Source organism: Ursus maritimus, unplaced genomic scaffold (genome assembly GCF_017311325.1).
Source record: "Ursus maritimus isolate PB19 unplaced genomic scaffold, ASM1731132v1 scaffold_21, whole genome shotgun sequence".
Classification (NCBI taxonomy): Eukaryota; Metazoa; Chordata; class Mammalia; order Carnivora; family Ursidae; genus Ursus; species Ursus maritimus.
Genome location: NW_024424564.1, coordinates 18,106,377 through 18,120,092, shown reverse-complemented (window position 1 = coordinate 18,120,092; position 13,716 = coordinate 18,106,377). Strand labels below are relative to the sequence as shown.

Here is a 13,716-nt window from a genome sequence, read left to right as displayed (position 1 = left end):
CACATCCTGGGAGATTTGGATGCCTGACTGACCTTGTCCAGTCGTATCTAACAACTTCTTATTTACCTAAATGCAAAGGAGGACTTTTTAAAAATGTCTTGGTTATTCTTTTATAAATGTGATCTGAAGAGTCTTATTCCTTTTAAAGGGTGGCACCTAAAGCTGACCAGTGCAACATAAAGCAAGATAGCACATTGCTCATTGTATACCAAACTTACTGAAGGCACCATGGTGAGGTCACAGAGTTAGCCAGCAGAATTGCACAGGTGCGTCTCATTGTGTTTATTGTAAGACGGAAGCCCTGAATTCTTGTTGAATTAATGACTTCAGACTTTGTCTCATTTATTTTGCACGTGAAGAACTGATTCTTTATGTATAAAAGCAGGAACTCATCCCTAACGCACTCCTACTAAATGTCATCTTATTAAATTCTGCTGGATCAATCGAGGTCATCTTAGACTCTGATACTTTCATCCAATAAGATTCCTGGTATGGAGACCCAATTTTACCAAGCCAAAGCAACACAGGAATTTTTTTTTTTAAGTGAATAGAAATACATGCAATCTACAGCCCTTAAATAATACTAATTTGTCCCCAAAAAAGGTAGCTTACAAATCTATTGTTATGAAACATTTATTTTCTTATCGAACTCAAGGTAACTTTAAGATGTGTCCCAATGAACATATAAATGATTTTTCACAGTTACCTAAGTGAATTGTTTTATCAGAAATGACTATGAGGAAGAATGAGGAAGAGAGGGTATGTGGCTCTCCAAAAAAGGAAGTAGAGTATTGTTTCAGCACGGGCAGTATTTCCATCAGGAGCTCAAAAACAAGGGGCATCCAGAATTCGTGGCAGTGGTGGTGACTCTAAATTAGAATTCTTGTCAGCCTCTTAGAGGGAGAATTCCTAGGGAAGGTAATTGTCGTTGATCATTTTTTCTAGCAACTTTGGCAGAAATCCAAAGAATCAGGCTCCGATTCTTCAATCCATAGCAAATAGTTTATTCCTTTCTCCATCTCCCAGAATATATGTAAAAATGTAAGATCATGACAATTGCCTTTGTAGGAAACTGCTTCAGATATAAGAATGTCTATTCAACCTTAGACACTTAAAAAAAAAACAAAAAAAACCCCAAAACGAAAAATGGGCAATGCTAATTGAAATGATAGCCAAGTTTGGAATAGATACCTAGCAAGTCCTATAACTATTTTCATTGGATATCTGACATATTTCTAATATGTTTGTGGAAAACTTCCACTGCTCTAATACAAAATTCAGACCCAATTCATCAAAATATCTCGGTCTCTCCAAGTTATATCTATAATTTTGTCCCTTGTTCAATTAGTAATAGATAAGTTTTCCAAAATTTAATGTATTTTCCATATAAAATAAACCTCCCACTAGATAAAATGTTTAATGAAATTCATTCTGCCTCTACCAGAAAACTATTCACAAAAGGAGGTCTATAGTGCATACTTAACGAATCACATAATTTAAATAGTAATTTTACAACATATAGACTAGAATACACGTTAAATTCTAATTAAAATAAGATTTTCATCCTTGAATTTAAAATCAATAGTGCCTGTACTGTGGATTAAAAAATCTGCTGAAACATGTGGTCTTAGGTTGAAAGAAGAAAAACGGCAATGAGATCTCATACAAGTTCTAAAAAATACAGCTTAATTTTATGAGTAAGCTGACTTATTTTGATGTCTAAACTTTAATCTTTTCTAGAGCAATCTATTCACAAAACTGTTTTTAAAAAGATGAGAAGTGGAATGCTCAGGGAATATTGCTTTTTCAGAAAACTGCATTTAATATGAGATAGAAGAACAATCACTTAAAATCAAGTATCTGGTTTTTTAAGATTATTTATTTATTTATTTGAGAGAGGGAGAGAGAGGGCACAAGTGGGGGGGAGGGGCAGAGGGAGAAGCAGACTTCCTGCTGAGCAGGGAGCCCAATGCAGGGCTCAATCCCAGGACCCTGGGGATTATGACCTGAGTCAAAGGATGATGCTCAGTCCACTGAGCCACCCAGGTGTCCCTAAATTTAAGAGTCTTTAAAAAAACAAGAGATATTAGCAGGTTAGTTGTTATTCAGCATGGCACTGTAGACCCAAAGGAAGAATAACTAGGTAACAAATATGTTCATTATGTAAGTTGGGAAAATCACATGCATGAAAAAATTAGTTTCGCCAAATTCATATTAGTAGTTCTTTAGGGAAACTTTATAAGTATAAGCAAGGGCCTATAAAATATTTCAGTGTCTTTAATTAAAAAGAGAGTTAAATTTGACGCTGATAATCTGTCCAAACCTGAACTAGGTATCTCTTTGTATCTGCAAAAATTCCTTCCTTCTTTCTTATTTCAGTTAATGAGATCCATGTCACTCAAACTAGAACTATCCCTTTCACTGAGTCTTCCCATATGATTTCTCTCTTTGCTTTTAAGTATTTTTCTCACCATTAAAGGCCCTGGGGAAATGCCTCCATACACTTGAAACCTCTTATCTTTCCTTTCAGGAAAAAAGGTCCCTTCTCTGTCCTTCCAGACCATTTAATGCATTATTAGTTGTTGTAGACTTTGTCTTTTCACTAAGATTTATGATCTCGGTAAATGTTGGGATGATTTTGTTCAAATGTTCTGGTCAATGTTAAACAGGTGTTTCTCCCCTTCAAAGAATAATGTAAAGCTTCAATTTTACGTATGTTTTAACAAGAAGGTGTTTGATCACCTACGGTACCATATAAAAACATCAGGGACTTTATTATTCATTGTAAACAGAAAGTCTGGATATGGCTAAACCAGTGAAATCATTTCCCTTGACGGCAACAAAGGCAGGTTTTCCTTTCTCTCTTTTCCAGTAGTAAGTATATAAAGATTAGTAGAAGCACTTTAAAATGAAACTTGGCTGAGACATAGAAATTGTTTTTTAATAGTTTGTTTCTAGTCTTCCTTTTTTTTTCTCCTTCATAATTACAGTTGGTGGTTCACATTTATTTTTAAGCTATATTTTTCTTTTTTTAAAAAAGATTTATTTATTTATTTGAGAGAGAGAGAGCCCAAGCACGAGGGGCAGAGGGAGAGGGAGAGAGAATCCCAAGCAGACTCCCAGCTGAGCAGAGCCCCAGGTGGGGCTTGATCTCACGACACCAAGATCACAATCTCGAGATCACGACCTGAGCCGAAACCAAGAGTCAGATCCTCAACTGACTGTGCCACCCAGGTATCCCTTAAGCTATATTTTTCTAAAGTGAGTATAATGCTTAGAAATTACAGTGCTGCTTCCAAGTACAGATATGAAATCTTTTTTTTTTTTTTTTACCATGGTGGGGAGTATGGATCAGAAATATAATTAGAAGCTAGTTCTAGAAATACCCAAATATAAAATTGTTTAATACTCTGAAATATTTTCATTTAGTCTCTTTTTTTTTTGAAGGTGACCAAATAGAAGATACTTTAGTTTTGAGAATCTCTATTCAACTTTCAGAAAAAAACCCTGGAGCATGTGTATGCCATCAAGATATGGATTTAAAGCCTCTTCTAATTCAGTAGTTTCCAGTTTCTACTCTTTTCTTTATATGCCAAAGAAAAGACAGGAGCTAGGATGATTATGTACAGGATCTTGGGAATAGATGACCAGATCATACTTTGCTGATATTTTCCCACTTTTCAAAAGTGGAAACCAAACTAAAATTTCATTCACCTACAATAAGCTATTCAAGATAATGATGCCCCAAACACCTGCTGATGATATAAGATTCCAGTTTTCCATGAGAGTTTCTCGTGTAAAAGAAGGTGGATGGAGTCAATATCTTTTCTAACTGCTTTGTACATGTCTCTGGAGCTACACTAGTTATCAAGGTCAGACTTGGAATGCCTCAAAATGAGATGATCACATACTTTGTCGTAATACTAGCTTTGCTTGGTGTCCTTTCCAACCTCATTTCCTAACTTCATCTGACCTCTTTTTAAATTTCTCCTGGACACAAGCCTTGCTGAAAATCCTACAAGCCTGGTAATAAAACTCATCAACCAACTTCACCTTCTAGGCAAGACTCTTAAAAATTTTACACTAAACCTGCTTTTCTTTCCTTACACTGACGCTTAGTTAAACTTACACTATCTAGCTGTAGTTGCTTTGAACATGTCCTACTCCCCACGCCTATGTGCGTGCCTTGAAATCTTGTAAATTTTTCTATTGAAAGAACCCAACCAGCCCTGATTCTAACGAAGTGTGCTAAGTTCCCCAAATCCCAGTAGTGCAAGTAACTTGATTCCCTGAATAACATGGATTCAAATTATCCTATGCTCTAAAAGGCTAATGAACGTATTTTCTGACTCTACTGATACATTTTTTTTTAAGATTTTATTTATTTATTTGACAGAGACAGCCAGTGAGAGAGGGAACACAAGCAGGGGGAGTGGGAGAGGAAGAAGCAGGCTCCCAGCAGGGAAGCCTGATGTGGAGCTCGATCCCAGAACGCCAGGATCACGCCCTGAGCCGAAGGCAGACGCTTAACGACTGCGCCACCCAGGCGCCCCTCTAGTGATACATTTTTAAAAACTATTCTACATGACAGATATTTTAACCTGAACTGGGAAGAGTTAATGTAAAGGCCCAATTCAACAAAATTTTCAGCTAGTTCTCCATTATCTATTTCCAGAAAATTGGCTTTGAATTTTCTCAGTTTTAATTTTTAAGCTTCTATTCATCTAGTCACCAAGAAAGTAGCTTCATAGAAGTAAGAATGAGCAAACCCCAGACTTTTCAATTGGCATAAGGATCAATATCTGAGCTCTACACTTATACAAAAAGGTATTCCTCTGCTGTCTCTGACATTTTTGTTTGTTTATTTAGTTAGAGAAAGAGGCAGAGAGAAAGAGAGAGAGAGAGGGGCAGAGAGAGAATCTTAAGCAGTCTGTGGAGCTGGATGTGGGGCTCGATATCACAACCCTGAGATCCTGACCTGAGTTGAAATCAAGAGTCAGACGCTTAACCAAATGAGCCACCCAGGTGCCCCTGTGCTCTGACATTCTAACAAGACTAACCTAGTACACCTTAATATATGTTCTAATGGCCTCTGGCATGACTGCTAAAGGAAACTAATTCGAAAGTCTTCTAATTATCAGTGAGTATAGCCTTAGTAACTTTGCCGGAATTTAGCAGTTCTGAAAAATTTTAATTCATAAAAATACAGATTTGCAAAATTCTTGCTGTTTTGATGACCTGTATTACAGCCTTCTTCATCTGGCATTCTATAGGAAAATAAAGCACTGAACAATAATCTGAATGGCACTTTTTTTTTCAGTTATGACAAGGATGGTCCAAAGGTTGTACCACTCCAGATGCAGAGAAAAAAAGTTATTTTTTATCACATATAATAGATATCTCAGGCCGTTAAGTCTTAATTCTCTCAAAGAATCTTGGTGGAGAAGTGCTAATAAAGGGACAAGGACCATAAATCCAGGTAAAATTCTTAATCGGACTATGTCAGCATCATAATCTGTTAAGCCTTAGGTTAGGTATAAGGCAATACCTACAGACAATTCCACTCTCCAGCCAACAAGCAGTCACGACAATCATTTTAAGTTTTCCTACTTACAGACTTACTATTAAGTAACATGTAGCCTTCCAGTGGCTACTGAGGATGCACTGAAGCTATCAGAAAATGCTGCTGGTTTGATCTTTATTAACTAACTTTTATCATGTTAGTTAGAGTCAAAAGCCTTGGAATGGTTCCTTGTTTTCAAGGACCAGATTCCTTAGACATCTTTCTAGCCTTAGTTTCACATTTCTCTCCACATCCCTTCTTTTTCCCTTAACATCTTTAATTTCCCTCCTTGCTGCTCATGCTCATGGTGCCCCTTCTTCTATGACACGTAGCCCCCATCTTCCTGGAATTAATCTTTTTCATCTTCCTAGAGCCCAAAGGGGCTCTTCTGTGCCACCTCTACTCTGGAACCTACGTGAAGATGCAGTGGTCTCCTCTGAGTATAGGGGCTTAGGACACTATACTATTATGTTTCCAGTGGCACCCTGAGTAATTCATACATGACTTTTCTTTCCCACCAGGCTATAAGGGTATAAAAGCAGTATTCTGGCAAGACAACCAGGATTCCAGATATGGCATCTGGGAACAAGGAAAGATTTTAAGACACTATTCAAGGAAGTAGACTTGGTCTATAAGTCAAACTAAAATTTTGATATAGTTTTCAGACTATTAATGCCATATGATTGCTGAAAATCATACTTTGAAGCCAGAAGAAGCCCAAAGACTTGGATTTGAATCCTAGTTTCATTTACATTTCTTAAGTATGTAGCCAAGGACATGTAAGCCTTGGCTTTTCTTGCTTCATGTGTTAGTAACCCACCTTGCTTCCCAACATCCTCACTCTCAACGTTTTCAGTGGTGCTTATCTTCACCTGAAATCCTATATTTTTATCATTAATCTGTCACCTACTAGAGTATAAATTCTATTTTATATTATAACCAGTTATATTGGGGCGCCTGGGTGGCTCAGTCGTTAAGCGTCTACCTTTGGCTCACCGGGCGTAATCCCAGTGTTCTGGGATCGAGCCCCACATCAGGCTCCTCTGCTGGGAGCCTGCTTCAAACAACGTGTGTGTGTGTGTGTGTATAATACATACATACATGTAGTATATGTTATGTATATATATATATATTTCACTGCTGAATTCTCAGTAGCTAGGACAGGCTCTCATACACAGTAGAAATTCAATATAACTTTGGTGAATGATTAAATGGACAAATGAGCCTTGGAACTCCAAGAACAGAGTTTCAAAACCTCTGCTCTATATGCGCTAATCTTTTTCCGGGGATTGTTGGATCACCAGAGAGCAATATACCCTTTTATCTCAGCTCCCTGAAGAAACGACTTTACTGAAATATGATTAAATGTTATGCCCTCAGCTTTCAGAGAAATGTCTATTTGAACAGCGATTTTGTCTTTTGTTATTCCATGACCCCAATTTAAGAAACTTTACAATAAATTTGTCCTTGAATTCAGTGCCAAAAAGTTTGTCTCTTCGATCTAAATTATGCTCTTCCGGTCAGAAAATGAGAACTAGACATGCCAAGCAATCTCCCTTTGTGCCTCAGCTGCCTTGACGTTCAATTCCATTCTGTGCTTTGCGGCAGTAATTACATAGGCTCAGGCATCGTGTTCTATACATTCCTCTACTTGTTTGCACTAGGTTCTATTATTGAATTGTGCCATATCATATTGCAATTAATTTTATGATTCCCAAAGCCACCTTGGAAATATGCAAGTTTTACACCTCAGATTAATAAAATAAACCACTTACTAACACTGTTGTGTGCATACGGCTTGCAATAAGACAAGCAATCACTTTATTTTCAGTTAAAAATGGCAAGGCAATTTCAGACATCATGATAGCTTCTGAGAAGATTCTGTAATTTTGGCAATGTTCCTTTATGGTTAATGTGCACACAATTATAAAATTCCGTGTATTATGCAGATGTATTTAAAAAACATTCAGGCATGATTCATAGGCATTATAAATTAACAAATGCATAGTTTTCTAATTTCTATGAGAATTTTTACTCATAAATATAAAAGAATTGAAGGAAATAGGGGATGGTAAAAAACATTAATTTTGATTTCTTAAAGATATTGAGACTTAAATACTAATCATGATTTCTAGCAATATGCCCGGCATATGGCCAATGATGAATTTGGTTTATCCTATATTTCTTTAAGTGAGAAAGGGAGAGAAATGTAAAGAAAGTTAACATTTTTTTTTGACTATCCACTCTATGTGGCCTTAAAGAGTATCTTACTTATTCCTCAGAGTGATTCTACAAGGTAGTTATTATAAACCTGACTTTTAAAATGATGAATGTGAGGGTCAGCAAAAGAAGATTCCAAAGCTCTTAAGAGGTTCCCCGAGATTCACACTAAGCTTCCCCGGGCTCCAACATTCATATTCTTTCCCACTTGGCTGCCCTAAAAGACCTCGTCATCCTGTTTGCTGAGCTCTTAGGTTACATAGTGAAGTGGTAAACTGGACTGCCTCTCTCTCCCTCAAAAAAGATGAAGATAAAATTCCTCTGCTCAAAAGGCATTTGTCATCTCCCCTTACAGAACAGGTCTGACAAGGATGGATAGTGCTTCCATGGACAAGGGAAATCTCTGAAATAGGAGAATGAAAGAGAAGGGCGAATAAAACAGAGTTTGCTAATTACACCAAGCTATTACAGGAATATTTGATTTTCTCTTGAGTTTAATTCATCTATTCATTCAGGTTTTTTTTTTTTTTAATTTAAAAAATGGTAAACTGACAAAATGGTAACATATGCCAGTTCTCTAAAGCTAATGACATACTTCACAGAACTGAAGACAAAACTGAAGCCATCTCTAAGGATAGATATAGGTACTAATTCTGAAAATAGCCAAAGCTTTTTAGATTTTGGATCTCTTTGGAAATTAGATGAAAACTGTGGACATCTGCTCATATTATGCACATATGCAGTTTTTACAAATGTTTCCATACAGTTTTAGAGACTTCATCTGTCTCTAACACCCATCCAAGGACTCAGGTTAGGGTCACCAAAATAATGGCAGAAAGGTAAGTTACTGGTCACCCCACGGAAAGTGTCCAGATTCTTTCTCGGCAACACGAATCTTTTTGATATGTTCACCTCATGAACTAAATTCTCTGTTCCCTTCTTTTTAGAATTCCTTCTCCCCCTCCATAAAACCCTTTGGGTTTATTTTAAAGTTTTTGATATAAGTTAACTTTACTTTTCAAAGACCATATCCCCAGATGCCAACTAATCCTCATTACTCCAAAAGGACACAAATCTTCATTTAGCATTCTGTATTTCTAAACTTCAGTTCAGGATCGGTGTTTCAGTCTCTTGTCCCACAGATGCTGTAATGTGAGCCCCTTACTTCGTAGAATCCTCACATCTCCTCCAGACTTTCTCCATGGGTATCTCTGCTTACAGCCATCGTCTGTATCTGGGCTTACAGACCATGTGTTTGTGAAAATTCTTGTCAGAGTGCAATTCTTGTCAACTGCATAACAAGTTGTTCCTAGAATATTCTAACTCTTCTCCTATACAACTGTTTCTCTTTCTCAACATTTGGTATTCTTTTAATAGGTCCAACCGGGAGGAAAATAATAGACTGCCTGGAAAGAATTGCATGTGTGTGTGTGTGTGTGTGTGTGTCCTAGTATGGATTAAACTGAATCATATGCCTTTAAAAATTAAAATCTGAAAAGAAAAACTATTATCTCTTTATTTTCCAATTTAGTATGCAATGGATCCTCTGCCGTAGTGTGTCGAAGGAGCTGTATCTCATGCATTGTTTAAACATCCTATGCACTAGCTGTCTTATTTCAAGCCCCCATGGTAATTCTTGGACATACCTTCTGTTCTGCTGTCATGGTTAAACTTTGCAGTCGGCCAGTCATATTCCCTAAACTCTTTTCAAAAGCTGCTACGAGGTGAGCCTGTGAACAAAAATGGAAGGAACACATTTTAAATGTCAGAACATTATATGGATGGATGAAAACTCTTGATTTTATCAAATGCTGAATTTCAGGTATTCTAACTCTTTAAATACTATGACCATCATGGTTAGCTTTCCATGATGACTCTCTTTTAATGTAAATCTTTGTTTATGTCATTTCTAAATTTCAGTTTAAATTCAGCGTTTCTCTCTTGACATTTAATGTGAGTTCAACTTCTGAAAAGGGATGGTATTTTGCAAATAATAACACCTTCTGACTTGCATATCACAGAGGATTTGACACCCAAAATACTGAAGAAAGTTCTGAGTTGCCAAGTTTTTAGACTTAAAGCTCAAGAGGAGGTCACTGCCATAGTCAGTGGACAAATGTTTCTCATTTTTCTACCTGCATGATGACCTTTGGAGATATTGTTAGTTCCTTCATTGTAACGATACTCTCCTTCAAGTGTCAGACATTTGCTGACAGCTAACACATTATCTTTCCTCTTTTCTGCATACAAAGGATGGAATCAGAAAGAGTTGTCTTCACTTTCCAAACTCCTTTCAATAAAAGGGCTTTTATTTCTACTTTATTCCCTTCAACTAAGAAAGTTCTGGGAGGCCAGCTAGAAATAATACTCAGTCATATTTTGTTTAAGTTTTCATGGCTTTCTGGTTTTGTTTTAAATCTCAGGGAATTACACATATTGCAGTATAAAGCCCTAATTCTTATGATTAAGAAGTATTTGACAATCTTACAGCTCTAAAAGAGGCCAGTTTCTGTTGGCATGCCATCATCCAATAGCTTCGCCCACAGAATAGTAAGCATGGGGAGGTGCTCCAATCTCTCATTGCTGCTTGAGGAGAACTACCGGTGTGTTATCTTAAACCGATTGAATTTTAGTGTGCCCTTCCAAAGATACAATGATAGAACATTTTACAACCTACATCTCTAATAAATTATGTGTGTGGGGGGGAATTTGGCAATCCTTGGCAAAAGATTAATTTTTTGAGAGAAGGGAGTAAAAGGACTTATTAAAATACATCACCTTGTAACTCTAGCAGAGCTGAAAGGCTGAGGTAACTATTATCAGACGGATGGCAGGAGTCCAAAGAATTAGGGCACTGGAAATTTATTCCATTATTTGTAACAGCTAGAAGTTTATTCCACTAGTGATAACAGTGAGTTTATTCCATTATCGGTAGCAGCCAGAATGTACAAGTCCATTTCATTAGTATCACAATATAAAGGTGTCTTTGTTCCTAGCTCTGAGCCTACCTTGTGCTCCCTTTCTTTTCCCGACACAACAATGTAAAGATAATTCGTGGAGAATACCTCTATTAATCTTCAGTCCACCAGTACAAATCTTTATTATTTTTCCACTCTCTCTTGCCTCCATCTCCCTCCCCCACCAACTCTCTCTCTCTCTCTCTCTCTCTCTCTCACACACACACACACACACACACACACAGACACACGCAACCTTGAGAATTATACTGCAAGGTTAGTTAGCAGATTTAATAGGATAAATAACACCCTAAAAAAAGAGGAATAGTATCTGGTAGTTTAAAATGTTTCTAACGACAAGGAATATCCTTGCATCGGACTTAATATATCAGAAATACGCATAAGGTTATGTTCTATTTTCTCTCATACGTAACCTTTTTTATTGTAAAAAAAATCTTAAGTGAACAAAACCACATTAACCGTATTAAAAGTGAACAAAATGCAAATGCATAGCTCACTGGTTTCTCATGTAGCGAACATTCATACACTCACCAACCAAGTCAAGAAATAGGACAACTGAAGATCCTAGAAGTTCTCCCTTACCTTTCTCCTATTACTGTCTCCTCTCCCTTCCCCAAAGATAACCACTAATACTGTAAGATTTATGATAATTATTTTCTAGCTTCTCTTTATAGTTACACTCCTAAGCTCGCATCCCTAAACACTAAGGTTTACTTTGTCTATTTTTTAAAACTATCAGAGTAGAATCATATGGCACAACTTTTTCGTGACTGTTTTCTTTTTCTTAATGTTATGTTTCTGAGATTCAAACGTGTGGTGTGTCGCAGGAGTTGGGTTTTGCTGGAATGCCCTGCTCTATGATTTATAATATATTTGCCCAGGACTGACCAATTGTGCTGACTGCAGTTTAGGTTCTTATCAATAATCCTGCATTGACTATGCAATGGGTTACTAAATCCTAAAGTAAAATTACTCATTTTCTTTTAGAATAGTGAAAATTCTGGCTGGAAACCACTGTTAATATATATTAAAAGTAATGCAAGATTCTAGTCAATATTGCAATTTTAATTCTCCCAAACAACTGTAAGGCTTAATTGTCAGATATATAAACTTGAACGTATACACTTGGAAGAAAATTTTACTTTACCTTCTATGCATATTTTCTCAGTTAAACAGGAGTTAAAATTTGACAAAGAAAGTAGGAATGTGAATATGCTGAATAAATATACTGCCTGTATTTTGTAGCTATTAGTTAATACAAAATGTTCACTATGAGAACGTCAGTTCTCAATCTTTGGAACATTGCTGTTCATTAATTATTCATAAGAAAATGTATAACTGGTTACCAAAGAACGTTCTGAGTCACATTGTTCTCCATGAAAAATATGTTAGAAGTATGTTAGTGAAATACTTCTTTAAATTTATGTGGCCTTGGCTTAGATTATCAGATTAACTTTGTTACTTTGAAGGTAATACAAGGTTAAATTTCTCACCAATTGGATTAATGGAAAGGGAGTCTAAGAAACCAATAACAGAAACCATTCCTACCAGTGATGATCTTTGTCATCTCAACGGAGAGAAAATGGAAAGTAAAACCAATTGAGTATAGGACAATAGATCTTGTCTGAAAAACAATAAAATGATGACTTTTTTACAATTGTGGATTTTTAGGGGGACTACTGATCATGGTTTACTTGGTTCTGACTTTTCTCTTAGCAGCTGCAAAATTTTCAAGCCAAAATAAAATTGTATCAATATGATAATGAATACTTCCTGACTTGTGTTAGGTGAAGTTTGTCAAGGAAATAAAATAGACACAGCTGAATAATAGTTAAGGGAAGGTATTTCTAGTACATATTGTCTCTAGTTTTAGAATCCTATAATATAATCTGAATAGAATCTGAATCTTTACATAAAATGAATTATTGTGCTGCTAAACAGTAACATGAAAGATTATGAAAAATGCCTACACTGTATTCGTTCACCCAGAATTTAGTGACAGTCCATCAACCAAAAAAAAAAAAAAAAAAAAACCCATAGATTTATATGGAGATGTATATATATGTGACTTTACATTTGAAAATCAATAGACGAACTGAAAATGATTCTGAAATCATAAATAAGCTTTCACATTTCTTTTACACATTATAAAATTGTTCCTTCAGTGTTTGTCATGGTTAATATGTGCAAAATTGTTTTCTGTGAAAGGAGATGCAGAAAAGTAAGAATAACTGCCAGAATACATAAAAATATTAAATGGAGCAAAAAACTAGGACACAGTCCTAAACAAAATAACACCCCAGAGATTTTTGGCTAAAAGACTTATGTGCTGAAAGGCAAAAAAAAAAAAAAAAAAAAAAAAGTACCCTTTGTTTTGTGACATTTTCATTCAGCAGTATCTTTGAAAAATGGAAATAATAACTAGTCTTAGTACCCATTTCTAAATATGTAAGAGCTGAGATTCGTAAAGAAAATATATTAGAACACAGACAAGTGCTCCCCACCTGACTCAGCTGTAGGAAGGTGGGGGTGAGAGGCCAGAGGGCACCTGGCTGACTGTCTGATATGACCATGCATTGGCAGATGCTTGCTTGGGGAGGCTCCTCTTTTCTTCCTGTTCATGGGTGGAGTACTGATCAGGGAAGGCTGGACAGCCGTATCTACCAACATACCCTCCTTTCTAAAGACATCCTAGGAGAAAGTGCTTTACAGAGAGTCCACCCAGGGCTTTCTGTAGCTCTGATCAGTGACTTTCACAAATGGATGGGAAGACTCTGCACATTCTACTGAGTGGAGATTTACTCCGCCAGTCAAATGAGAACTGAGTTGGCTGGGCACCTTTCTAACTAACCACTGTTTCTTTCTTTCTCTCTTTTTTTTTAAGATTTATTTATTTATTACAGAAAGAGAGAGAAAGAGAAAGCTGGGGGAGGGGCAGAGGAAGAGGGAAAGAGA

At 36.4% G+C, this 13,716-nt stretch overlaps 1 protein-coding gene across 2 annotated transcripts in view; it reads right to left on the bottom strand.

Annotated features, from left to right (window-relative positions):
* The window catches only part of NAV3 (neuron navigator 3), a 340,442-nt gene that overhangs the window by 47,019 nt on the left and 279,707 nt on the right, over positions 1-13,716 (bottom strand). For both annotated transcript variants that reach the window (XM_008684333.2, XM_008684334.2), the window contains exon 23: positions 9,430-9,513. In XM_008684333.2, coding sequence (XP_008682555.2) covers positions 9,430-9,513 — 84 coding nt within the window. The remainder of the gene's footprint in view (positions 1-9,429; positions 9,514-13,716) is intronic.